Source organism: Cololabis saira, chromosome 2 (assembly GCF_033807715.1).
Source record: "Cololabis saira isolate AMF1-May2022 chromosome 2, fColSai1.1, whole genome shotgun sequence".
NCBI classification, from domain to species: Eukaryota; Metazoa; Chordata; class Actinopteri; order Beloniformes; family Belonidae; genus Cololabis; species Cololabis saira.
The window spans coordinates 21,591,279-21,617,586 of NC_084588.1; the positions used below are offsets into that span (position 1 = coordinate 21,591,279).

General features: G+C 38.9%; 2 protein-coding genes across 3 annotated transcripts; one reads left to right on the top strand and one right to left on the bottom strand.

The window, feature by feature from the left end:
- Positions 1-115: 115 nt before the first annotated feature.
- LOC133420078 (RNA guanine-N7 methyltransferase-activating subunit-like protein) lies at positions 116-3,687 on the top strand. The gene is made up of 3 exons (XM_061709649.1): positions 116-219; positions 371-538; positions 2,533-3,687. Exons 2-3 carry the CDS (start codon positions 372-374, stop codon positions 2,732-2,734), a joined length of 369 nt encoding a protein of 122 aa, XP_061565633.1. The 5' UTR covers positions 116-219; position 371; the 3' UTR covers positions 2,735-3,687.
- An 8,891-nt stretch (positions 3,688-12,578) lies between these two features.
- Positions 12,579-19,912, bottom strand: LOC133460034 (BTB/POZ domain-containing protein 1-like). Of its 2 annotated transcripts, none has more exons than XM_061740519.1 (8): positions 19,310-19,912; positions 16,607-16,763; positions 15,421-15,526; positions 15,134-15,331; positions 14,760-14,952; positions 14,573-14,660; positions 13,534-13,680; positions 12,579-13,416 (listed from the first exon to the last, which is right to left on the bottom strand). In XM_061740519.1, the coding sequence occupies exons 1-8, from the start codon at positions 19,729-19,731 to the stop codon at positions 13,258-13,260; spliced, it is 1,470 nt and encodes a 489-aa protein (XP_061596503.1). In that variant the 5' UTR covers positions 19,732-19,912; the 3' UTR covers positions 12,579-13,257. The 2 variants fall into 2 exon arrangements, with proteins under 2 accessions (XP_061596503.1, XP_061596513.1); XM_061740529.1 differs by having other exon boundaries at positions 14,760-14,889; positions 19,310-19,911.
- Between the last annotated feature and the right edge of the window lie 6,396 nt (positions 19,913-26,308).

Genomic DNA, 26,308 nt, shown 5'->3' on the forward strand with positions numbered 1-26,308 from the left:
CTTATTTTATCTTTTTTTTATTTCGTATTTATGGGACTTGATATTGATTGCGAACCCATTTTTCTCACCGTCGAGTTAGTAATCATGAACAGGTGCGCGACTTCCGGAACCTTTTAATCGTATTTGTGTGTTCCAGGGGAGCCATTTCAGTGACGCTCTTGTGCAGGGCTCAGACCGTAGATGCGCTAGTGAAGCTATCGACGTCCTCGCTGTTTAAAGGTGTGTGTTGTTTCTGTTATCTGTCGTTGGTTGTGTATTTGTTCTGATTTGGATGTTGCTTGTTACTGTGGATAAACACTCTTTACCCGAGACCGTTTTAGTAGAAAACAGTGCCGTTAGCAGTTATCCACTGACTTGTCCGTGTGGTCAGGATGACGGAGATCTCTGAGACGCTGCAGAGCTACGAGGAGTTGTTTGCGCAGAGATTTTCATCGGAGGATCAAGAATACCAGCAGTATGTGAAACGTCCCACGGACCCCCCACCCGTGGTGGAGGACTGGAGGGGCCGAGGGGGAAACCAGAGAGGCAGGGACAACAGGTACAGCCAGTCTGCAGCCATGTGGAGCTTTTATTTACTTTATTTTCTTTAATGCAACCTGTGTTTTATTGCACTGCCAAGTAGGGATGGGCGGTATGGACTAAAAAAATGTATCACAATAATTTCTGGCATTTATCCCGATAACGATAAAAATGACGATAAAAAGAAAATACCAATTCAACTCCACCTTTTTAACTATAAATCTATCACCACATTCAGTCTTTGGAGCCCCCAAAACACTGCTCTAAAAGAATACTAAATGCTACTAAACTACACCAATTAAATTGAATTAATAATAACCAATTAAATTAGTTACAATACAAATACAATACAAAAAACAATTAAATTAGTACATCTGTACTGCAAAACTGTAATGACTCAAATGAAACAAGTTTGAAATGTAAGAACAGATTCAACATTTATTCAAACTGTATGGCTTAAACAGTGGCATAACAGTGCAAACAGCAAAAGTACCATTGTCCTTCAAGTTTTCTTAGCTTATAAAATCACAAAGTAGAAAAAAATACAACCTGATAAATAAAGAAACAGGACAAATAAATAAAAGTTCACTGAAAATAAAACACTATCAGTGATGACCTCTTCTAATATAAATAAAATGTGCAAATTAACCTGTGGTTGGAACATGCCAATAGTCAAACGTTACATCAAAATGTAACAACCATTTCCTTCTTTTTTTGCAGACACATAATAGATGATGTTTGCTCCTCGTCACTCTTTTTAAATCCAAACCAGTTCCAGAGCTGGAGTCTCATTTAACAACGAGCTCCTCGCTCTCAGATCCGCCTTCCGCCATGTTTGTTACACAAAAAAATCAACAGGAATTTATTGTTTTTACCATGAGATGACAAATTCTTACTGTGGGGAATTTTTTTGACGGTATATCGTGAACGGTAAAATATCACCCATTCCTACTGCCAAGCCTTTTACAGAACATTCACAACTACAGGACTGCTCTGTTGAACATCTAATGTCTTGTTACTGGCTCACGTGATAATGCCATACAATATAACATGACTTGAATTTCGTTAGATGTCTAAAATGAATTGAGTTTCCAGAGACATCTGCATGTTAATTTTTTTCTTTACATGTACAATATAAATTGCCATATTTTAGTCCATCATTTTTAACAGCAATGAGGTATTTGGTGTTTGTCACAGTATCTGGCTCATTTTGAAACTTCTGATAACCACTAATCATCTCCTTGGTTTTACTGACACTTCAGGTAATGCAGTTCTGCAGTGTAAAGGGAAAACACTTTAGAATAAATGACAGGCCCTTTTTTAAGTATTATTACGTGGATGTACTGGGCACAACGTCTTGGTGAATATGACTGGGTTTCTGAAGCTTAAATCAAGGTATTGTTGACTTGAAGTGTTTGATGACCGAGCTGATAAACAGTCAAAAAATTATAGAATACAGAGGCTTAAAACAACTACAAAGAGCTGCTGAATAACCTAAAAAAACACGTTAACCTGTTTGGTCAAAAAGTCAGCAGATAGACTAGGACAGCTGAAAAACTCTCAAAGGGCAAGTGATATTAACCTAAACAGGGAAACAATGAACACCCATACCTAAACACTGACCAAAGTACCTAAACTCAAAGGGTTACCGACATGCTTATAAATGGTCACTAATTGATGCTACGTGACTTGTGTGCGTATATGCATACCAAAATAAACCTGCCATGTCATCAGTCACACAGAAACTTTTGACGATCAATAAGAAAAGCAGCTGAAAACAAAGCAAAATATGGTACAACATATGAAGGAACATTTTCCGGACTGCATTTTCTACTGCACACCAGGTTAATTAGCCTTAGAGGTCATTTACAGCCTCTGTGGTCATATGGCTTTTTGTTTTATTGGCTAGTGTGGTTTCCTTGACTACTATGTTGTCATACAATATCTACATTTATATGTAAATGTTTTTGTTTTTTTCCCCTTGATCATAAATTTCAATTTGTCTTCATGAAGGTACCAGGATCGTCGAGGACCTGGAGACCGTGGGTGGGGAGGAGGCAGAGGTTGGGGGGGAGACCGTGGCTGGCGACGGGATCATCATGGGCATGACAGGGACAGGCAATGGGGGCACGGAAGTGAATATCGGTCAGGCACCCAAAGCTCAAACCAGGGATACAACTCTCATCATCAGAGACCACGTTATGACTGTTACTGATCTACTCCAGTCACGCATGCTTTGTCAGTATTTATAGAATAAAATCTTTACACGCTATTTGACAATATATCACTGCATTTCTTAGTGGGTTTTCTTTTTCTTTTCTTTTTTTTTCTTTTTTAAATAAATGTTACCATCTCAGAGGCAGGAATGTTAAAACAATTGTTTTCCATCATTGTTTCTAGTATACACACATTGTATTAGGAATTGACGCATCTATTTTCTAATTTTTCCTACTTTGCTGTGGTCATATTTAAATTATCTGACAATGTTTTGTGGAAATCTTTGAGGACAAATGCGCAGTTTTCAGTACTTGAAAAGTCTCATTGCACAATGCACTGAAGCAAAACAAAATATTTTAGGCTTAGGGCTGTTTTCGCTTGGTCATGACTACAGTATCAGTGTTCTCTCTCTCTTTTATATAAATACAAGCAGTGAGCCTAAATTTGAACAGTAAATGTATTTGTTAAGCAGCTTTATTGTCCTGCATCAAAAATGCAGAGATGGTCTTTAATGTCAGTAAACATGTATTTTTCTAATTAAAGGTCTCTGTTTGGTAAGACTGCATGTCAATTTTTGAAAAAGTTAATCACATTTAATAGGATCACTCCCACGGAGCAGTGGAAAATTATTCATATAATTTCCACACCCATTTCTATTATGGGATGTAGAATAAAGGGATTATGCTGAAACCTCAGCTGTATCTAGGCAAGAGGGAGTGTAAATCGCAAAAAGGTGTGTCACAGGGCCACAGAGAAAAATGACGCAAACCACCATGCATGCTCTTGCTTACTGCTGTCGTCAGTCTAGAATTACTAGTCAGCCTAACATGCATGCTTTCGGACTGTGGGAGGAAGCTGATGTACCTGGAGAGGCGGAGGGGGACTCACTCAAAACAGTGAGAATATTCATACTGCAAATAAAAAAGATCATACTGGGACTTTAACCAGGGTCGTTAATTACCAATCCAATTTCAGTATACTTTGTGGGTTGTTTTTTCCCCCCTTTCCTCTTCGGTGTGTTAAGTTTTGCCAGGTAGACCAACAACATTGCTGGTCTTGTGTTACAGGTGAAAATTTCAGACTTTGGAGGGAAAGGTGTTTGGGAGATTCAGTTAAATCAGTTGGGCCTGATTTAACTCTTGGATGAAAGCAGTGTCTATCTCAAAAAAGGCTTTTGTTGCATATTATCAAATGCCTGCTTTCCATGCATTAACTACCTCTCCCAGAAAACAAATCAAGATTGTTACATTTAGTGGACATTTTAATCCAAATAAACTTTTTTTTCTGAAATAACTGCTAATCGTAGCAGGCTGAGAAATGTTTTCAGCCTTTAATTGTAGTGTAATGGATGACACATTAAATCAGGTGATCTGAGCAAGTGCAATGTCTGTGAATGGGAATTCTGCATTTGCAGTAAACGCTCATACATACAAAACACGAGTCATGGTTCACTTTGTAAAAAGTGGCTAAAATATTTATGTGCATCATTAATACATTGTTGCTACATGCATCATTGGCAATGGCACGTGTAGCTCATTGCCTAAAGATGAGGACTTGGATTTCACTTAACAACCCGTGACTCTGAAAAACTGTCCCTCTGACATGCAGCCCAAGCAGAAAAAATGTGCATTGTTTCATCACTGAATGGCACTGCAACTTGAATTCCTTTCTTTGGTTTCTATTTAGAGCCATGGCAAAGATGGTGCTAACATTTTATTTGGACTTCGGCAGTGCAATCAGCTGTGATGATAAGGGAGCGAGGAAAGAGTGAAAGTGTGGGGGAAGTGCTGAAACTGTCACACAGCAAGAATGCTGCCATCACCTCTGTAATCAGTTGGATTAGAGAATCTACATCTTCGAATGGAGTCTCTTTATGGGGCAGGGATGCGCTGGGCAGAAACGGAGCAGGAGAGCATGGATTCAATCTAATGGCTTCATTTTTTTCCCTAGCTGTCAGCTAAAATCATCTTACTATTCATGCACCAAACTTTGGTGATCTCTGATTTTTCCTCTTATGCGTTGCAATTTTTATTGCAAGAGAAACACATTTGATAATGCTATCAAAAGGGCTAGAAACATTCACCGTCACCAGAGAATAAATGATCACATAGTCGATGCTTTCCTCTTGCTCCAGTTTGACATTTGACATTTAGCTCAGAGCACCGTCGTCACAGAGCAGCCAGATGTGGTTGATTTTCTCTTTTGTTGCTTTTTCAACAACTGCACCACTTGCTCATAACCTACATTAAATTTGTGAGTAATAAGGAAATAGCCTTGCTCTGAAATAAACTATTTATCTGAACTTGAGAAATGTTTATTTTTTCTGCAGTGAGAAACAGCTCTACAAAATTGTTTTAATTAAGCATTTATTAAACTGCTTCCTAAAAAGAGCTCACAAACCTTTTCAGTGCTGCCTTTAATCAAATCTATTGCAGGCAACATTTGAATTAATTAGCCGCTAATGCATCATGAGGCTTGAAGAGAGAGAGAAAACAATGGAGTGCCACAGTTAGGGACTTATGAGAGCACATCCTTGGTCTGGTCTGCTGGGTTTTCAGGCTTCATGTAGCCTGTTTGTGACAATGAAATGTGACAGCAATGGAGACAGTATGCTGGAGGCCATGTCCTTGGTGGTGAACTCATCCGGTGCAATCGCCACTCTGCCGTCTTCCTTTCTTAGTGGACACAAAAATAAATGTGTGCGTGCGATACACTTCAGCCTCTCCACCATTACCCACTCACACAGGCACAGCATCCCCCAGCCCCTGCAGCACTCTTCGACCTACATCTGGTGTTCAAAAGTGCAGGGGCTAAGGTTGGCCCGGGCCAGCCAGCCCCCAGCAGACAGTACACAGTGTTCGCATAGCATGTGACGAGTGTGAACGGCAGAGTACTCTCGCTCTGCTCCTTCTTTGCTGAAATACAGGTCCCCAGCTTTGCCGAGTACTGTACATAAATATGTGCACAATGTTATCTTGTCACATGGACACACACATGGCTTTTGTAAACAGACTCTCCTACAGTATATGCTCTTAATGAAGAACTCGGAACCAGTGCTAAAAGCGCTGCTGCAGATCTGCTTTGACAACATCTTGTCCTCTGCTCGCTCAACTGCACACTCTTTAAGTTAATCATGCAGCTGCTGCTGAGGTTATCCATGTGAAGAGAGTGGACTCTGCTGCTGAGGGCAGTTTGTTAGTCTGATTATATCTGGTTGGATCTGCACTGGGACACAGACAGGCACTTGCATTAGGTATTCAGATCTTCATATTCCTGCTTATGCTACTACAATTCCTAATCTTTCCCTCTTAAATATCAGAGATAGTACCACTGTGTTTTGTTTTGCCAGGAGCAAGCAGCTGACATGGATAACAGTTCCCCCCAGTGCAGACCACTTTGTGTTGGTGGTGACAAGTTGTCAAGAGTTAATTTGTTTTTTTGGCTTAGTGATGTTATGTTTTTTCTCAAATTGGAGAAGGTGAGATACTCAGTAAAAGGCAACTCAGCTAAATTTGTTCATAAATGGCAATCCTTCGTAGATTACTTTAACTCGTTGAAGACTCTACCCACCGACTGACCCCCCCCCCCCCCTTAATTTTCTTTTCATTTCTTTCATTTGTTCTTATTATTGTGATTTATGTAGCATTTTCTGTTTTATTTATTTCCATTTAATTGGATATCAGTGATGGGCATTTGCATTCACCACTGCATTTGTTTTTTGTATGCCACATTTGCTCATCCATTACTTTCTTCCATTGATCATTTCTTGCTCATCTGTTTATTTATTTTTTAACGCTACAGAGACTCTGTTCCTTTGTTAGGTTTTGTGTGTTTATAAAAAAAAGGGGACAATGTATAATGTATAATGCGTATCTTTGATTACATATATTCATGTTGTCATTATATGTTGTTTTTTCTAAAAAGATCAAAAAAAAAAAAAGAGTTAATTTGTTTTATCATTAAAGATCCCTTTTTATGCTAAAGTCCATACAATTTGTTTTTGGTTGTGTATGGGGAAGTGTTTACTTGATTGCATGCTGTACATTGCTACACGGCCCTCACCTCCTTAAAGCATTCAAGATCAAAGCAGATAAAACAGCCGTGACTATGTGTCGGACCCCAGGAAGAATAGCTGCAGTTTTGCTGCAGCTAATGGGGATCCAAATAAAACTATAAACTATAAACTGTATTCTGCATGGTATCCACATGGTTCTGGTGCACCTGTACTCTCTGCCAGAGGGGAGCTGGGTGATGTCTTGAGATGTTGCCTTAATATTTCCATGTAAAGTTGTAGTTCTAGTCTATTTTATGAACAGCTCAAGATCCTGCTGGAGCATAACAGACCAACAATTTATTTATTATTTATTTATTTATTTAGCCAGGTAAGTCAGTTGAACAGTTTCTCATTTACAACAACGACCTGGGCAAGAGGCAGCACAAAGAGTAAGCTTATACAATCACAGTGAAGCAAACAATCAAACAGGATATATAAAAAACACAACACATAAAAAAAATATGAGTAAAAAGTGGTAGCGCTGGTCTGGAAGAGTTACAAACATGTGCAATGATCACAGATTAATGTTGGGAGTGTATTTTTGAAGGAGGAGAATGGGATGAATGCTGCAAAACATAATGCATAATGGTGCCACCTCTGTGCTTCACAGTTGGTATGGTGTTCTCAGGTCTACAAGCTAATCTAATGGTCAAACAGCCCTATTTTAGTTTCATCAGACCACAGGACATGTCTCCAGAAGTTAAGGTTTTTGTCTTGGTGTCTTTTTGCAAACTGTAATCTGGCTTTTTTATGTTTCTTTAGGAGTAATGGCTTCTTCAAGCTGAGTGGCCTTTCAGCCCATGTCAGTGCAGGGCTCGTTTCACTGCGGATAAGGCTCTGTTTTTAATCAGCTTCATCCAGCATCTTCACAAGTTCTTTAGCTTTTGTTCTGGGGTTAGTTTGCACATTTCGGACCAAAGCACGTTAATCTCTGGGACACAGAGCCCGTCTCTTTCCTGAGCGGTGTGATGGCCGGACATCCCGGTGATGTTTATACGTGCGTATAATTGTGTGAACACATGAACGTTCCACCTTCAAACATCTAGAAATTGCACCCATGGAAGAACCAGACTTGTGGAGCTCCACGAGGCTCTCCCTGATTTCTTGGCTGATTTCTTTTGATTTTTCTCATGATTTCAAAGGAAGAAGCAGAGTGTTTGAGGTGTTGCCTTAAAATACATCCCCGGGTGTGCCTTCAATTAACTCACATGTTGTCAGTTAATCTATCAGGAACTTCCGAACCCATGACATCATCATCTGGGCGTCCCCACGTTATTTAAAGACATAGTACTTTCTGTGTATGTAAACTTTTGACCTCGAAGAAAGCATTTTAAAATTCTCTAAGAAATTCTCTTTCTCATTATAATGGCATTTAGCAAAATAAAATAATTTTTCATAATCCTGACTGACCAGTAACAGGATAAGTTTAGTCTGATTTTACTTCAGACATGCAGCCATTCAATCGGTCAAGTGAGACAAATGATGTTATGTGTCTTTTTGCACAGTGTATGTAAACTTCTGGTTTCAACTGTACCATATGATAAGGTCTCCTTGAAAAGGAAGCAAATGTACTATACTCACCTTTCTATTGATCATATCTGTGAAAGAGGAAGTTATGGGAAGTGTTTCCATCCTCTTATGTGTGTCAAATGCATCAATAACTAAATTCTGATTCAGTTCACAAACAGATACCCAGACCTTTTCCGGCATATTTCTGAATTCAATCTTTCATTGATGATGGCAACAGTTTCCAGATGCAGATGCAGTAAAACATCTGCACAGTCCATAAAGCTACTGGCACCATGTTTCGCAGATTTAACCTCTATGTTGGAACGAGGTGTTGTGCCTTCCTCCAAACGTGATACTTCAAACTAAAAGTTCTATTTTTGTGTCTCGGCTGTCCGTATTATATTTTTCCAACAGCCTTCTGGCCTGTTTACTTGGTCTTTGGAAAAAAGCAGATGATTGACAAAGTTATTTGGGGAGGATAGGGACTTTTCCTTTGCTGCCCTGCCATCCCCATCAAGATGAAGGCACACATTCTGAAGACTAACGCTAGACAACATGAGATAGGCCTTTATCTGCTTAGAAGTTACAGTTACAGTAACAGTCCTCTGTGACCTTACAGACAAAACATTTTATGTCAAAAGATCTTTACTGGTCAATCACTCCAGGGAATTTAAGGTTGCTCTTTAAATTCCCCTAACTGTACAAAGGGTTTTACTGTGGATTGGTGGCCTTAAACACTTAAACACTTTTGAGGTGTTTTTGAGCTTTTTCCAAACCAGTAACCATTAAAATCTCTGTCTGATTTTCTCAGAAATCAATCTTTGCGTTTATAAACTTTCACATTTGCATCATGAAGCACAGAGTTTAATAGATTCACGTTCTCTAAATACAGCAGGGCACTATATCACATCTGATTATCCCTTTTTCCTGTTTTTTTTTTCACATAAGTAAATGTCACAAATTAGCAGGGTCAGTTGACATGGATCAAGCTCAAACCCAGTGATTCCGAGGCTTGAGGGATTTATTGATGCTTACCACACAGTCATACATACACATCAATTAATTTGCCAACTGTCTTACATCATCAGGGTTCAGACTACATGACCTCCACCAGCTGGGCAGGCATGCATACAGATACACTGCCGTGTTCATCGCTGCAGGTTGCTGTTGCTCTTAAGCATTCTGGATGTACTGTACACCCAGAGCTGCATCTCACCCACAAAATCATGCATAAATGAATAACAGTCACAAGAAAATGTGTAATGCTAACAAGGTGTAGATATATGATGCTTGGAAAAAAAGGACAGACTACATACTGAATCTGAATAACAGCATGAGCACACTTGTAGCTATCAACCCTAATCACTTTCCAGGAGTTTAGAAATGGCCTTGTGTCGTTTTAGTCGACTAGGCTAAACAGAAGGATGTTCATTAAACAATTGGAATAACTGAGGCTTTGAATTAAATATAAATGTACATCAGAATTGGTTTATGGCTTTTGGGAGTACTTGTCTAGACCATGCTTTGTTTTGTTGTGAAAGCAGCATGAAATATGATAAACTAGCTTATATACAACTTCATAACATTTGGTGTAACAATTAGGAATCTCTGTGTCAACCGATGAGTCACAATTAGTTTAAAGTTGGAACAAGTCTAGAAAAATGTGTTGCTTTTGTACGTCTTAAAATTAAAAAGTGAGCGTGGCTCAATAACATATCTTCTTTTATTCCATATGACACAATCTGAACATTCATGTATGGATCCTGTAGTACTCATTTCTTAGTATTGAGCATTTGGGACATACACATAGATGCAGACTTATTTGTAACGTACAGTAACTGTCAACTACGAAAGTAAAATTACAGTCTATTTAGATCAAATTTAATGTTAAACCTTATTGGTTTAACTGTAAACCTCCATGTGATGACGTTTGACTTTACTTGTGATGATTGCTTTCTCACTCTGATAATGTTTGGTCTACGGTTAGCAGAAACCCCAGTAATTTTAAACATAAAAACATTTCAGAAAGGACAATAAAATATCATAAATTAAACAACCAAATCCCAACACAGTCTTTAAAGTGTGCGTGTGTGTGCATGTTATTGTGTGTATTTCAGTGTTGTTTTGTGAAATTCTGAAATGTTCCTGTGTTTTCCTTTTATTGTGACCAGACAGAGGTTTTTGTCTCAAAATATCTTGGTATCTGTTCTTATTCCCATCAATCTGGACAGGTGATAGTTACATACAACCAGTGAGCAGTACCTGGCTGAAATTCACGTAGTTCCTGCAGTTTTGCTCGCGGACTCTTGGTAGCAATGAGGGATTTTTTTTCCCTACTGATTTGTGATGGATTATCGGATTAAAGACATTCGTATTGTAATTATTTATCTTTGTCATTTAAAAACCTACAATCTCATAAGGGTGTACATCCATTTTTATCCACTGTACAGCCAATAAAATATTGCAATAAAAATGAAATATGACATAGCCTAAGTCAAGACAGAAGAAAAAGGCCAATATCAGAGTAACAACACCATAATAATCGTATGTTATCCAAACTAAATCTTTATAAGAAGATATGTGAACCATGTTCCTGTTTGGTTGGATTTTTATTAGGCGAACCCTGCTCAACTTTTAATCCTTTTTTCTACAATTTGGGGGGGGGCACCTTTGAGGAACCTTGTAATTGATACCAGAACAGAGTGGAATATTAACACCGCATCCAAGTGGGAATCCTGACTTTGCAGACAAGGATATGAAAAAGAAATCATATCTGGAGGATTATCAAACCCTGTATACTAATGAGTATGTAGCTACACTCATTATTTGGTTCATAGCCTGGTACTTTATCTTTAGTGCTATGCTGAAGGCAACTTTAGTATCAAGCTTGACCAGATAAAATAAAGAGTCATGCTACGAAGGCAACATGGATATTAAATCTCATTCTCTGCTGTGTTTACGATGATGTAAGTTCTGCTTCAGGAGCAGTATGCTCATATGTCAAATGTTGTCAAAAACATCAGAGGCATAAATCATCTCTCCTGATGTCTGTGTTCAAGCAGAAGGCGCACGCTGTTAAAGACAGCTCATTCTGCTGTCATACACCCACCCACACACAAATGGACAGAAACAAATACGCACACGCATCACAAATCACTGTCATGCATTTGTAATCTAGTAACTTAAAGAAACCGTTCATTAAGTTGACTTGATAGTTTACACAAACTCCAAATTTGCAAATTCATCACTGTAAACTGTGTCCCATCATCCCCGAAAACAGTTAATGGAGCATTCACAGAGCTTGATTTGAACAGATCCAAAGGCTTCTAGAAAACAGCACAGGTGAGAGGTGGAGCTGACTGTTTGTCCTGCTGGTCTTTAAGCACTTAATTTGGTGGGTGGTAAAAAATCCTGCGTCAAATTGATTTTCATGGATCTTTCCCTCAAAAAAAAAAAGGCTGTCTAAGTGGGTAGTCGGCAGGAGAAGCTCTCAGGTCCTGGTGAGTCACCTGACGGTGTTCGTGGATCACTCTTCTCATCAAAGCCCACTCACAGCTGTCTAAAAAGGCTTCGTTTCTACCGCCTGTCTCATATAAATGTGCAGCTTATGCAATTCAAGAGCACTTCATCCTTGAAATGGGGTTGCAAGATTCTGCAGACAGCACTTTATTCCTACCAGGACAAGAATAAAGCACATTCATTAAAATTTTTTAATGAGGTTTGCACCAAAATCTGGAAGGACATGAAAAAATTCTTGAGACTTTTATGATGGATCTTTTTTTAAACTGCAGTCTTAAAATAAAACTCTTCACCTCAACCGAATTAAGTAGTAAAATAGTGATTTCATGTTGCCATTAATAATATCCCAGCCTAAGGGCATTTTTCTTCTGGTTAGCAAGTTTTTATTGATGCCATAGTAATTTTATGGTATATATTCATGTGTTATATTAAGCGCTTTGCATTGCATTTTTTAATTTGTATGAAAAACGCTTGACAAATAAAGTTTGATTTGATTACACAAGTTGCACCGTAAATAGTCTGTCTCTTTGACTATCTACATTTGATTTCCAAAGGCGTTTAAAATAAAACAAAAATATCTGGTATTTTTTCCTTTCTCCTTATTGTTCCAGCAAACCCTTCCAGCATGGAGTTAATGTATCCATTAGTTTGATATCTGCATGGATCTGTCATCACCTAGTGACAGAAAGAGGAATATTATAAAGACCCACTTGAGAAGAACATTTGTGGGGATACTGTATAACAAAAGAAGCCTTCTCACTTTAGTCACACTCTGCTTTATTGCCAAAAAAAGCTAAAAATATTTCCCCCTCATTTATTTAAACTTAAAAGTCCAGGAACTTCTTTTTTGTCATTTTTGCTTGTTTTACATTTTAATGAAGGTATAAGCAATCCTGACATTTTAAGTTACAGCATGTACCACCTGTAAAATTACACAACAGACATGAAGCATGTGTACACTGGAGACACAAAATACTTGAACACATGCATAATAAACAAGAACAGTGCACAGTAAAAATATGTAATTATACTTTTGATAAATGCATCAGCCAAACTGATGAAATGAGTTGGCATCAATAACAAATGCTAGTCGTCTCTGTAGTATTACTTGTGCAGTATAAACTTCTGCAACACAGTTTACAATAACACACTCATAGGACATAGCTGTTTAGATTTTTTACAGATGAATAATTAAGTTTATGCCCCAAAACTTTTTTTTTGTTTTACCAGCAGAGCTGTGATTTTACCACAAGCCGTTCCACATTCCTGATTATGTACGTCAATCACTATTTTATACACCAAAGTCTTAGATACAGCATATACACACTCAAACACATTCCAGGGGATCCTGAGGCACTAAGTCCATCTGTAGCAGTCCAGTCTTCCCAGTAATGTGAGGTCTCCCTGGCTCATTGTACCGGTATGGCAACTTGTTAAGTTTATGTGTAATAGATGATCTCTGGTATCTGCCCGTCCTCCACTGACGTACCATTATTATTTCCAGGTGAACTAAAAAAGAAAAACGTCGTCTTGGTCCCTGCTGCTGATTCCTGGGTGACTTTCTTCAGGCCTTTGGTGCCATAATGGGAGTCTGGACCCTGAGTTAAGTATTTAAAGACAGGCTGTGCGTTAATTCAAAGTCTACAGATGACATTTATTATTCAAATGATCTAGATGTCAAAATCTATTTCTAAATGCAGCAAATTGAGACTAACCTTTAAGGTGGCACATGCAGTGTAGCTGACGCTGGGGATGATTTCCACCGGCTCTTTGAACATCACTCGAAAGGTGTTTGCCGTGCCGTCACAGCTAAATCCGGTGTCATTCTGTCCCAGCGTAATGCGTTTGTCTGTCTCTATGATCTGGAAGAGCAGGACAATACTGAATTAACAAAAAAAATACATGTATTTGGCAGTTTAATCTATCATTTCCTTCCTATCATGCATTTTGCCAGCTTATTAAAACCATATTAAATATTTTAAGGTGGGGAACTCATGGAAACTTAAATGGAACATTGTGGGGGGAGGGGGGGGGGGGGGGAACAATTTTTTTTCTGCGTACGACTGTATTGATGTGATTATCAGCTAAAAAACTGACTTTGACACAAGCCTGGTACTTTAGGATTGCATAATGCTGCTGAACTAATATGTAACATGTAACTATCAAGCTGATAATATTTTATATATATATATATATATATATATATATATATATATATATATATATATATATTAATTTATAATTATTTTAAATGCACAGCTCAAAACAAAACAAAACATGAGGAGTACTGCTTGAGGTGTCCTCATCTCGTCATTGTTCCAAAGTCAAAGAACATTATCGTCGTAAGATTTTAGACTAGAGCAAACTTTGTCAATCCAGTGTTGACAAAATTAGTCTCAACAACCAACAGGAGCATTGTTGGTTGTAGCTGTGTTAAGAGTGACATCCAGCAAGATCCTCAATCTTTTGTGAAATTGTTCACCTGTGCCTTGGTTTATAGTTTTAACATGCGAGAGGACGTTTTTGCAAAGTCATTCAGTGTATGGCTGGCATAAGTATGAAAACATGCCATTCAGATTTGCATGGGACTGTAACATCCCGACTGCTAGTTTCAAAAGCTGTACACCATGCTAAAGTGAGGGTTGAGTTCAGTCTGATAATGAATTACAACTCGAGAAAATAAATAAATTACACCTCCTTTAAAAATTCATAGATGGTATGAGAACCAGTCTATGCCTTAATGCCAGGAGTTACCTGTATGTTGACCTGATAGTCAGTGGGTCCATGTATTGAACCATACAAGCCAAAGCCCACTATGGATATTCTTTTGTTTACATTGAACCTACAGAGGGAAGAAAAAAAAAAAAAAAAAGACCATTAATACAAATAATTAACTTAATTCTAGTTTGCTCTGATCAACAACTGACAGCTGCGACCTCACCTGATTCTGTCACTGGTGCCACTGTACCCCCATCGACTCTCAACCTGCTGGAATCTATTAATGCTGCACTCTTCCCCCCTGAGGCAGCAGCGGGGCCTGTCAATGTAGTCGACCCGTGGTTTGGGGTTTACTGTAAAGTGTAAAAACAGATTTACCACCTCCCGATCGAACAATATTCCAGACTGGGCAGGCCCTGTTGCACAAGAAAGAATATCAAACTGGTTTCTGTGGTTTGAGCTGTATGGACATGTCAGGAACATGATGAATGTGATTAAAAATGCCTGACGTGGCGGGAATAATGATTGGGAAGGACAATAAATAAATAAATAAAAATGAACACGGCTGCTTGATAAATTATCTTGTGATACACTTACCGGCAGCAAATTCTTCAACAGTCATGAGCGGGAAACGGATGAGTGGAAGCGCTTTCCCCAGAACCTTCTGCTTGTTCTCCGAGCTCAGGGGAAGCTGTTGTCGGTAACACTCAGCCTCTGACCAGCGTACCACTGCTTCAAACAGGCGATTCTCCCTGATGCTGAGTGTGTCTCTCTCTAGCACTGCACACAACGTGTCTTCACATACAAACAAAGATTTAATCAATTTTATAGACAACAATAAATAACTGTAGAGGAACAAATTTCGAAAAAGGTGACTCACATACCAAGATCAATATCTGTAAAGCCTTCTGCATTTATTGCGTCCCCAGTGCTCTTGTCTATGGTGTCTAAGCAGAGACTGGCAAGTTGAGGTTCATCAAATAACCTTGCCTGTACATAAAATAAAAAATGAAAAAAAAAGCCATGTGAACCTTTATTGGACAATTCAGGCCATTAAATTACATGCATTACATGCACAAAAGAAGAACTGCTGCTTTTTATTTTAAGTTGCACAAAAGCATAAGCCTCATTATCTACTAAATAGTGAGTCAGATAAATCCAAAACAAGCCGGGTGTAAGAAAATTAAATCAGCTAAAAAACATTGTTGTATCATCTTCTAGATCTCCTTAAATGACATAACTTACATAACTCAGGCAAACTTGAGTTTGGGGCAGAAATAACTCACTAAAGCTCACTTAATGTCAAGGAAATTGTAATAAGGCAAGCAATGATAACTACAAAAAAAGCTTCATGGAATATGGGCTGCTCAAAGTGGCTTCTCAGCATCGTTTCTTTGAGTTGCAGTCATGCAGCAGACTGGAGGAATAGCAGGCAGCAGCAAAACGAAATGCTGAACCCAAACAAATGATAGCATAAACCAAAAATAGACCAGCTAACGTTATCAAAATCCTACTAGCAATAGCTGGAAGATGGTCTGCTGTGGACACAAAGAAAAATGACTTCATCTTCTACCACACGGGCTGCTATCAGGCAGCTTCCAGCCGATGGAAGTCGCAAAGCTGAATTGTTGTTTTTTTTTTTTTTTTACATAACAAACACCCTGGAAAATGTGATTAGACCAAGCTCTTACAGAAACTCTCTATTCCCTCCCTATATTACAGAACCTGTATTTTAAGAGGATTTTTCTTTTCTCAAAATAAAGTAAATCTAATGAAAATGGCTCATAGTATGTTCTGTAAATGATCCACCACATGGCTTTCATTTGCAGAAAGATGTGTTAATCTGACCATTTTTCAAAGATTTGAGAACCACAAATGAAATTTAAGAATCTCAGATGACTCAAAACCTCAGCAATGTTGGTTAGACATATGCACATAACTTAACTTTATAAATAGAATCATACAGAATATGCTTCTAAATCAAAACAGCAGTTTATGCTGGCACACTACTCAGTGCCAGGTCATTTTAGAGTGAAATATGTATTTACAGTTATGGAAACTGGGAATAACCTGAGTGAGAAGCATGAATGCGTTGTCGGCTCTGAGGTGCTTGGTAAGGAACTCCACACAGTGGCCCTCCAGGGCCGGAACAGCATACTTCTTGGCTGTATACAAAGTTGTCATCACAGTCTCCGGACCGATGTGGACTTCATCAGAATACAGAAACCTGTACAGAGGGAACACAAAAATAGTGATGGACAGGTATTTTTGTTTTTCTGCTGAGAGCCTCTGAAAGGTTTAACCCTTACTTTGAATTTGATATTAATCAAATTGGCTGTATGCTACTTCTGTTCAAATATCTAAATAGGTAAAAGTAAACTCAAGAGATGCACAGAGATCTCTCCAGATTCTCTGAATCTTGATGATAATATGTACTGAAGATGATGAGATTTTCAAGGTCCTTATATTCTCATTCTGGGATTATTCTGAAATTGTTTCACAATGTATTGATACAGTTTTTGCATAGTGGCAAACTGCTGCCCATTTTACATCTAAGAGATTCTGCCTCTTTAAAATGTTCCTCTTATAGGTAATCATGTCAATGATCAGTTGCCAAGCAGCCTAATAATTTGCAAGTTGTTCCTTCAAGTTTTTCTTTTTAGTATAACTTACTTTTCCAACCTATTTTTGTAGTTTTCCAATCACTTTCTAGATGTATTGCAGTAATCCAAATCAAAATGATCTAGTATTTTTCATAAAATGGTCTCACTTTCTGCAACTAATATGTTTACTGTGTTCTGTTATGAATGGACTTCTGTTATTATAAATGTCTTTATCCATTTATTAGATAGTACCTTGTGAAAACAAAATCTACGTTATCCTTTTTCATTAGAAAAATTATCATAAATCATCCAAAAATAGTGCAGATTTAAAATGTAAATAAAGCTCTACAAAGTAAAACTTTGGTACATCTTTGGTACCGCAGGTCCTTCATCCCGACAGCCATCAGACTCTACAACAACCAACTCTAGTCACTCGAGTGCAATAACCTGTTTTTTCTGAAAGTGCAATAACCTTCTCCCTCTAAATACCTCACTGGTATTTTTGCACATGTATATATTATTCGTTTTTTCAGGTTTAGCATTTCTTTTGTACATTGCTCTTTTTTAATCATTTAGCTATTTATTCATTTTTTTTTTTTTTTTGGTAGGATATACTTTTTTTATACCTTTTCATACTTCGTGTGTATTTTGTAAAATGGTTGAGAGTGTGTATGTTTGTTGCTGCACAAGTACATTTCTCCTCTGGGGGATTAATAAAGTTTATTCTATAGGGCTATTTGAGAGCATTGCACAACGTGTGCAACATTTACTTAAATAACCATTACAATTACGACATTATCATATGCATCTTCTAATATTGCACAAATGTAAATAAATGATCACCTTCAACATACAACATCTAGATCGAGTATTAGATCTGCTGTTGAATGTTGCTGCAGGTTCAGATGTACTCAGTACTCGAGTTGAGGGGGGATGAGGGGAGATGGCATCCCCCCTGAAATAAAAACGGTCAAAATCACCCCCCCTGTAAAACTGCCACCCCCCCTTTCCATCCCTTATGTCATTTCATCAATGAATGTGGTTTTACTGCTATTTCAACATTTAGAGTCATCACCAGAAAAATAACAACAGAAAAATAACTTATTTGACAATTTTCACATGTTTCAAGTAAATTTTCACTTGAAATCAGTAGGAAAATCTGCCAGTGGGACAAGATTTAACTTCTCATTACAAGCAAAAAAATGTTGTTCCACTGGCAGATTTTTCTACTTATTTTAAGTGAAAATCTACTTGAAGCAGGTGAAAGTGATGAGTCTTGTTTTAAGTGTAATGAGATTTTTTTTTTTACTAAAATGAGACATTCTAACTAAAAATAAGACAAATATTCTTGTTAAGATTTTGAGTTTTTGCAGTGATCCATTTTACTTATCCTGTGAAGGACAAAGTCATATTGATAAGTTCAGAAAACTGTTTTTTATTGTTGTGTTTTGATGTATTTGATGTAAGCCCAGTGGATATTTAAAGCTTACAGAATGCTGCATTTAACTGCTGCTATGTCAGGCCCGGGTCTACGAGGGTGCAAAAGCATGCATTGCATGCAATATTAAAATAATAAAAGGCTTGCAATATTTCAGTTGATTTGTAATGAATCCAGAATGTATGACATTTTGCATTACAGAAAATAAAGGACTTTATCACAATATTCAAATTTTCTGAGACAGTCTTGTATATTTATGGTTAAATTTATTTTTGTTGCTATGTTTTATTTTCTGTTGCTAGATTGTCTGATGGGTGAGGTAGTCCAGACTAAATGTAGCATTTTCTTTGTTCTGCAGCGATATTGCTGCAAAAGTGCACTTGAAATACACTTCAAATATTGTTGTTTTGCTATTATTATTTCGCTTGAAATTATGGGAAAATGCATAATTTAGTGTTAAATAACGTGCCAGGTATGTGCACCCCCTCTGATCTGAAATGCACCCCTAGTCATCATTTTCTAGAACCGGCCCTGTGCTATGTCATTCCTGCAGTATTTCTGCAGGTGTTTTGGTCACTGCTATTATTTGTAATATATTATATTATTTGTAATCAGCACAAATTATCTGTCCCCATATGATAAAATCCACCACCCCCCCTGATTTTTTTCCAACTCGAGTCCTGGCTGTCCTCATGTCAGTGTGGAGGTCCCTCCCTCCCTTTCCCCCCGTACCTGAGCAGGGCAAGGAAGGCTGCGGGCTCCACGTCGGGCAGCTCTATCTCGGCCGAGGTGGTGGCCATGCCGCCGTTGAACATGGCGTCAAACACGGCGCTGCCGGCGGCCAGCACGAACCTGTGTGCCGGCGTGCGCTGGGCCTGCCGGCCCTTCCCCACCACGAACCTCACGTCGCTCAGCAGCTCGTTGTTGAAGAGGAAGGCGAAGCGCTCCTTCAGGGAGCTCTTGCTCGCCTGCCAGTTGTACATGGGCCCCCTGTGGAGGCCGAGCTCCGGCGGGGAGGCGGCCAGGGTGGGAGCAGAGGCTGCCGGCAGGCTGGAGGGCGCTGGCGCCGCCGCGGCCCCGCTCTGCACCGAGCTGGACGCCGCTGCCTCCGGCTCAAGGCTGCACGCCAACCCGCCTCCGCTCCCGGTCGCCATGACCACACGCTGCTACAGCGTGTTGTGGTTGTGGTTTTGGTTGTGTTTTGTTTGCACTTTGTCTGGATAAAAAAAAACAACCCGCGCTGACGGCAAAGCACCGCCGAGTCGCTGCGAGGAGAGGTTTATTTACGTGGTGTCCATCGCTGCAGCGGCCATCACTGCTGCAGAAATGACGCAACCCGACTTCCTCCAAAACAATTACCTGCTTCTTCTTCGTCTGTCGGCCTTAGAGCAAGGATCTTGATAGCACACTGTTGCCATCTGGTGGAAGAACTTACAACACCCTTGACAAGGTTTTTTTTTTTAAATTTTTTATTTAATATTTGCAAAAAGTACAATGATTACAAATCTTCACATTATGCAATTTCGAATAAAAAACTACAGAGCCCCTCTGGTGACATTTGAAAAAAAAAAAAATAATGCTGTGGCCACGCATTAATAACTCGTGGCCACGCATTAATAACTCGTGGCCACGAGTTAATATCTCGTGGCCACGAGATAATCAATGCATGGCCACGAGTTATTAATGTGTGGCCACGAGTTATTAATGTGTGGCCACGCATTATTTTATTTTTTTCAAATGTCACATGTTATTACTACACTCGCCATGACAATACTCTTGCTCTTTAATATAAATAGACTATAATTACCGTTATTAATGATGAATAACCATCCCACCAAGGAAGTTGCATCCATGAAGTCCAGACAGTAGGTTATAATGCCATCCACGAGTAAAATAATGCGTGGGCACGAGATACATAATGCGTGGCCACGCATTAATATCTCGTGGCCACGCATTGATTATCTCGTGGCCACGTATTGATTATCTTGTGGCCACGAGATATTAACTCGTGGCCACGAGTTATTAATGCGTGGACACGCATTATTTTATTTTTTTCAAATGTCACCAGAGGGGCTCCGTAAAAAACAAAACAAAAAGTACAACACATTATAACCAGCCAGGGGGGATTAAATTATAACAGAAAGCCAAAACATTTACATACATTTATGGTTTTGATTGCTTTTTAATCAGTAGAAAACTTAATAGAGTCCAGATACTGATTGAATTCACAATGAAAAGTAAAAAAGAGGGTTTTTTGTGTAAGAATTTGGATTTGTGGATGTGGAATTTTGCAAGAATAATCAACAAATTAATAATAAATGTTTCTTTTGGCTTTGTTCTAATCGTTATATGGTCAAAAACACCAAACAACACACATCCTTCCAAAATAATTAGAAATCAGTTTCAATGCTTTCAGACACAAAATTACACATATCACTCCAAAACGTTTGAACTATGCGGCACAGCCAGAATAAGTGAGTCATTGTTTCCGAATTTGCAGAACAAAAAGGACATTTTGAATCGATATTTCTTTTGACCCTTGACCAGGGGTCCGCAACCCTTATTATCAAAAGAGCCATTTTTTCCCCCACTTCTACAAAAAATAAATTGTCGGGAGCCGCAAGAAATAACAGAGATTTTAAAAGTTTTCATCTTTTATTTATGTTAGCTGTTACAACCCCTAAATATAACAAGATGTGCAGTGTGCATTCGTAGGCATACTTTGAAATAAATTAATCTGTAGAACTATTTCAGTCTATATTTGTGTAACAGTAAAATAAAAACTACCCCAATTTAATATACGGTAAATAAAACATTTAGCTGCAGCTTAGCAGCTTTAAAAATAAATATAGAAATATAGAAATTAAAAATAGTTCTTTTAAAATTAGATGGCATCAACTCAAACTCCAAGATAACTGCCCAACAAAATAAACTAATAATATGACTAAAAATGACATTTTTTCCAAGGCCAAAGGGAAGGGAGCTGCTACAATGAGGAGGAAGAGCTGCATGCGGCTCCGGAGCCGCAGGTTGCAAACCCCTGCCCTTGACATTTCAGTTTCTTCTATCGTGTGTAAGTCATCATCAGGTTCTCATTGAATAATCTCATTGTCTCACGCAGATGGGCTCACATATGAAAAAACACACACATGCTGTGGTCAAACACAAATGTGTACATTCTGGCACCTCAAAAAAAAAGGAAAGTAAAAGAAAAGAAAGATAAAATAAAGCCACACACTTTCTTTCATGTGCTTATGTCTCAGAGAACAATGAAATCTCTCCCTTAGATTTTACTCAGGGTTGAAGGATAGAGAGATGGTATGTGGAGTGCAATGACTGCTGTCACTCAAGTGTACCACAACCCGTGCTCGTGTACGTTTGAGTGTGCATATGTACATGTACATACTAAGAAATATTCAATTTGTCCATTCATCATTTACTACCTGCAGAGTTTAGTCTGTTTGTGTTTCACACAGACATTGTACTACTCCAGCGTTAATTTGTGAAGTATCAAATTGTTTTGCTTTCTCCAATTTGTATCTTGGATGCATTTTTCTACCAGAAAGAAAAAAAACACCTTAAAATCCCTAATTTTATAGAATTTTGCTTAAATGTAAACTCATAATAGATAATAAAGAGAACCTTTATTTATACAATTGCTCATCTTGAGCACACAAGATGCTTAATATGAACATTTTTTACATAATGCAAAAATAGGTAACGAACCTCAATCACTTTAAAAAAAATGACGAGGAGTGTAGATTGAAAGACTGTGTCCCACATGTCTTCTGAACTTTCATGATACTGAGAGACAGCCATGGTTAGGGCAGAGCCATGATGAACATTCATACTGTACCGACTGAACAGCTTCTTATACTGTTCTTCCTTTCACATCAGTACAACTATATAATATTTCTTTCTACTCCTTTTACGTTACATGATCACACACAGTCATATCCACAGCGTCCATATGCATGCTCTTATCCAATCACACACAACGCACAGAATACTAACCCACACTACAGAAAATCCATCAAAATGTTGAAAATCCATCAAAATGTTGAGGATGGTGACTGTAAAGAGTATGTAGTGTAGAAAAAGTATTTAAAAAATAAATAAAAAAGAAGAATGAATGAAATGTTGCCATTGTACACAGCTGGTAGACATGCTCAGAGACGGCCTCTGTTCTCGTAAGTCTGCCAAGAAGTGAATGGTATAATTTTTCAGGCCTTGTTTCAAGAGGGCGTGCCCAAACACCACATTGCATGCTAGAATGGTAGACCCTTATAGATAATCTATGGCTTTGACCTCTCCTTGCCTTCCTGTTCTTTCACCCCTCCTTCCCTTTCTCTCTCATCTCTTGCTGTATTCCCACCCTGCTTGCTGTTGTGTTCTCTATACCTTTTTTTTAAAGAATATTTTGTTGCTGTGGCCATGCAAAGTGTTTTGAATATTGCCCTTATATGTGGAATATGTCTTCTGAATGCTTTACATAATTTCTGCTGTAAAATGAAATCAGAATAAAAAGAAAACTTGCACTTTAATTAATTTTTTTCCTGATATTTGTTGCTTCTGGTTTTTTAATGAGGGAGTATAAGTCTATCTGAATGAGGATTTGGTTTTAATATTGATTTGTTAAAAATTGAAATGGTATCTCTATAACTTCTAATCCTTCAAGGAGAGAAATTAGGTTCAACACATATATTTTTTTTTGCTTCACAATCATTTTATTTTATATACACTGTACACTGTGTCCATTCAAGTCTTTGTCAGCTCCAGACCCGACAGGTCACCCAGAGGCTCCGTGGGACTCGTCACTCCTCTGGTTTGGTGGTTCCTCCACAACAGGCTCTGATGACCTCACGGCCGCAGTTTCCCTCGTCTGCTTCAGTGATGGAGCGTTGAAACGCGTCCTCCAGCTCTCCGGAGATGTGGTTGAAGCTCTGCTAGCGGTGAGAGTTGAAGATGGACCCCACCTAGTCGCGTGTCAATGAATGGCTCTCAGTCTGACCTGTCCCTGAGGTCCAGCTTGCCTCGGGATACCAGGGGCGAGTGTCCCCTACGACGTGGCTCCTTTATGCTTCAAGGAAGGAGAAAAAAACACTCAAAGTAATTTACAACTGTGGGGGGAACTGGGATTCGAACCAGCACATGCCACCCACTGTACCGCCCGTTTTTGGTTTTATCCAATTCAATTCAATTCAATTGTATTTTGTATAGCGTCTAATACAACAAAAGTTGTCTCTAGGCGCTTTCCAGAGACCCAGAACATAAACCCCCGAGCAATTATTACATAAACAATGGCAGGTAAAAACTCCCTAGTGGGAAAAAAGACTTAAGCCAAACAGTGGCAAGAAAAAACTCCCCTTTAGGAGGGAAGAAACCTTGAGCAGGACCAGGCTCATAAGGGGGGACCCTCCTGCCGAAGGCCAAACTGGGGCGGTCGGGGACGAGCACACAGCAGACATCCACACAGCAGACATCCACATAGCAGACATCCACACAGGCATGTGGAAGCAGCAGCGGGATGATCAGGGGCTGAAGGAATAACCTGGGGTACATAGGGTGTGTTTCACCACAAAGTGTTCTTAGACCCATCTGATGCAAACCGCACACATGAGGGTTGACCGGACAGTGCATGAAGTTAACCAACCCTCTTAGCAGAAGTCAGAGGAGGACATTCAACACCCTAGTATGAAAGAAATTGAACCTCAACAGAGCGCTTCAAGTAGTGAGATCAAGTCCCATGAGGGGATGCAAGGTTTAATCACAAGTCTCAGTCTGCGGGCACGTTTTTAAGAGACCCATGGAGCCAAACCATTAATACCAACGTGGCAGGAAAATATAATTTAACTGTAGAAAAACAGGAGAGACTGTTAACCTGCAACTGCTGAGGAAGTGTCAAATCATGTGTGGATTAAATATCTTCCCCCCTCCTTAGGAGGTGCTGCCATGCTTTGCTGCTAGCAGAATGATCATTTCAAAATGATGGCCACTATTGGGACAACAACTGCACACCCTCCAGAAATGGCAATAACATCTCCATCTGGGTAGGAATGCATGCAGGAGCACACTGGGACATGGAGGATCTTAAGAATATGTGAGAGACTGTGTAAGGAAAAGCAGGATTTTCTGATGGGAAGAACGGTGGCACTGTTGCCTCAGAGCAAGAAGGTCCCCGGTTCGACTCCCAGGCCCGGCAGGGTTTTTCTGTGTGGAGTTTGCATGTTCTCCCTGTGCTTGCGTGGGTTCCCTCTGGGTAATCTGGCTTCCTCCCACAGTCCAAAAACATGCATATTAGGTTAATTAATGATTCTAAATTGCCCGTAGGTGTGAGTGTGAGTGTTTCTGGTTGTCTCTCTGTATATGTGGCCCTGCGATGGAAAGGCGACCTGTCCAGGGTGGACCCCTCCCTCTCGCCTGTAATGAGCTGGGATAGGCTCCAGCAGACCCCCGTGACCCTGCAAAGGATAAAGGGGGTGTAGATAATGGATGGATGGATTTTCTGATGCTGGAAAGAATAAAAACCTAAAATCTAGCACTGGCATCCAGCACCTGTGTCCAACTGGACTCTCAGCAGTCTGACCAGCACTTATCCTATGTGTCCTATGTGATTTCTTGCTTTTGTGGTTCTCTCAGATATAAGTTGCTTTGGATAAAAGCATCTGCTAAATTACAGTAGTAGTAGTCATAGATTTGGTGATAATTTTCACTTACAATGCAGATCAAATTTCTCATCAAACACTTAAGTAAGTACCTGCAAAACCTAAAAGAAACAAAAATTGAGAACATTTATTTTCCAACCATGTCTCCTTTATTAATTATTAAGTAGTAGTAGTAGTAGTAGTAGTAGGTCATTCATGAGCAATCAATGGAAAAGTAAAATGGAGATTGTATCCAATATATCCTTCTATCCATCCCTTCATTAACTAATTTCCCTTTGGGGGTGACTAAAGTATTTGTTAGAAAGCCCACACTGCTTATGTTTACTAGTTCATAGTATTTTATAGTATTCATTTTTTCTATGTGTATATTTAATTGTCCTACGTTACTTGACTTTACAGACTTTACCAACGGTCCCTGAACGCACCACAACCGTTACGTTCCGACGCCGTTGAACCAAGGCAGTTTACTTTCTTTCATGTGGCTGCCGATAGATGGTGCTGTTTTCTTCGTCCGTTTTAACCATCCGCCTGTGTTTTTGAGTTTTTACTGTGAGTAGATGCCTAAAGGTGAGCTTAACTTAAATGACATTATAAGGTGAACTGAGCATCAGCATGTTTATCCGTTCACACTTTGTTGAAGCTACAGTTAAATTGCTGTTATGTAATATATTAGTTATGCTACTATGTTCATTTCTATAGTTTATAAACCTCTTTGGAGGTGATATGTTAATATTAAATGGTAATTTGCTATAATATTTGACTAATGAAACATGTATGTTATGTTATTTACTTTGTATTCTGGTTTCAGTATATTAATACGTTTTTCTCTTGTTTGTATTGTTACAGACCACAGTTAATTAAATTCATTTGACCTGGACATCCGTATCCGTGTCCTTTAACTTGGACACACATCCATACCTTGCCGCTCTAACCAGATATTTCCTGGAGACCCCAATTCTCCTTTTTAGTATTGTTGAATTAAATTATATGTTTACAAGTCCTCCTATTCAGGGTCATGTGAGTCTGCTGGAGCCTATCCTAGTACTCCTCAGGTACCGGTACACCC

Bases quoted from the DNA above. Each gene is read 5' to 3' on its own strand.
- LOC133420078 (XM_061709649.1), top strand. From the start codon at position 372: ATGACGGAGATCTCTGAGACGCTGCAGAGCTACGAGGAGTTGTTTGCG. The intron at 539-2,532 runs GTACAGCCAGTC...GTCTTCATGAAG, and splicing joins CAGAGAGGCAGGGACAACAG to GTACCAGGATCGTCGAGGAC.
- LOC133460034 (XM_061740519.1), bottom strand. From the start codon at position 19,731: ATGGCGACCGGGAGCGGAGGCGGGTTGGCGTGCAGCCTTGAGCCGGAG. The intron at 13,681-14,572 runs GTAACTCCTGGC...CTGCTCTTCCAG, and splicing joins ACTATCAGGTCAACATACAG to ATCATAGAGACAGACAAACG. The intron at 13,417-13,533 runs GTTAGTCTCAAT...TACTTAACTCAG, and splicing joins CTGCATGTGCCACCTTAAAG to GGTCCAGACTCCCATTATGG.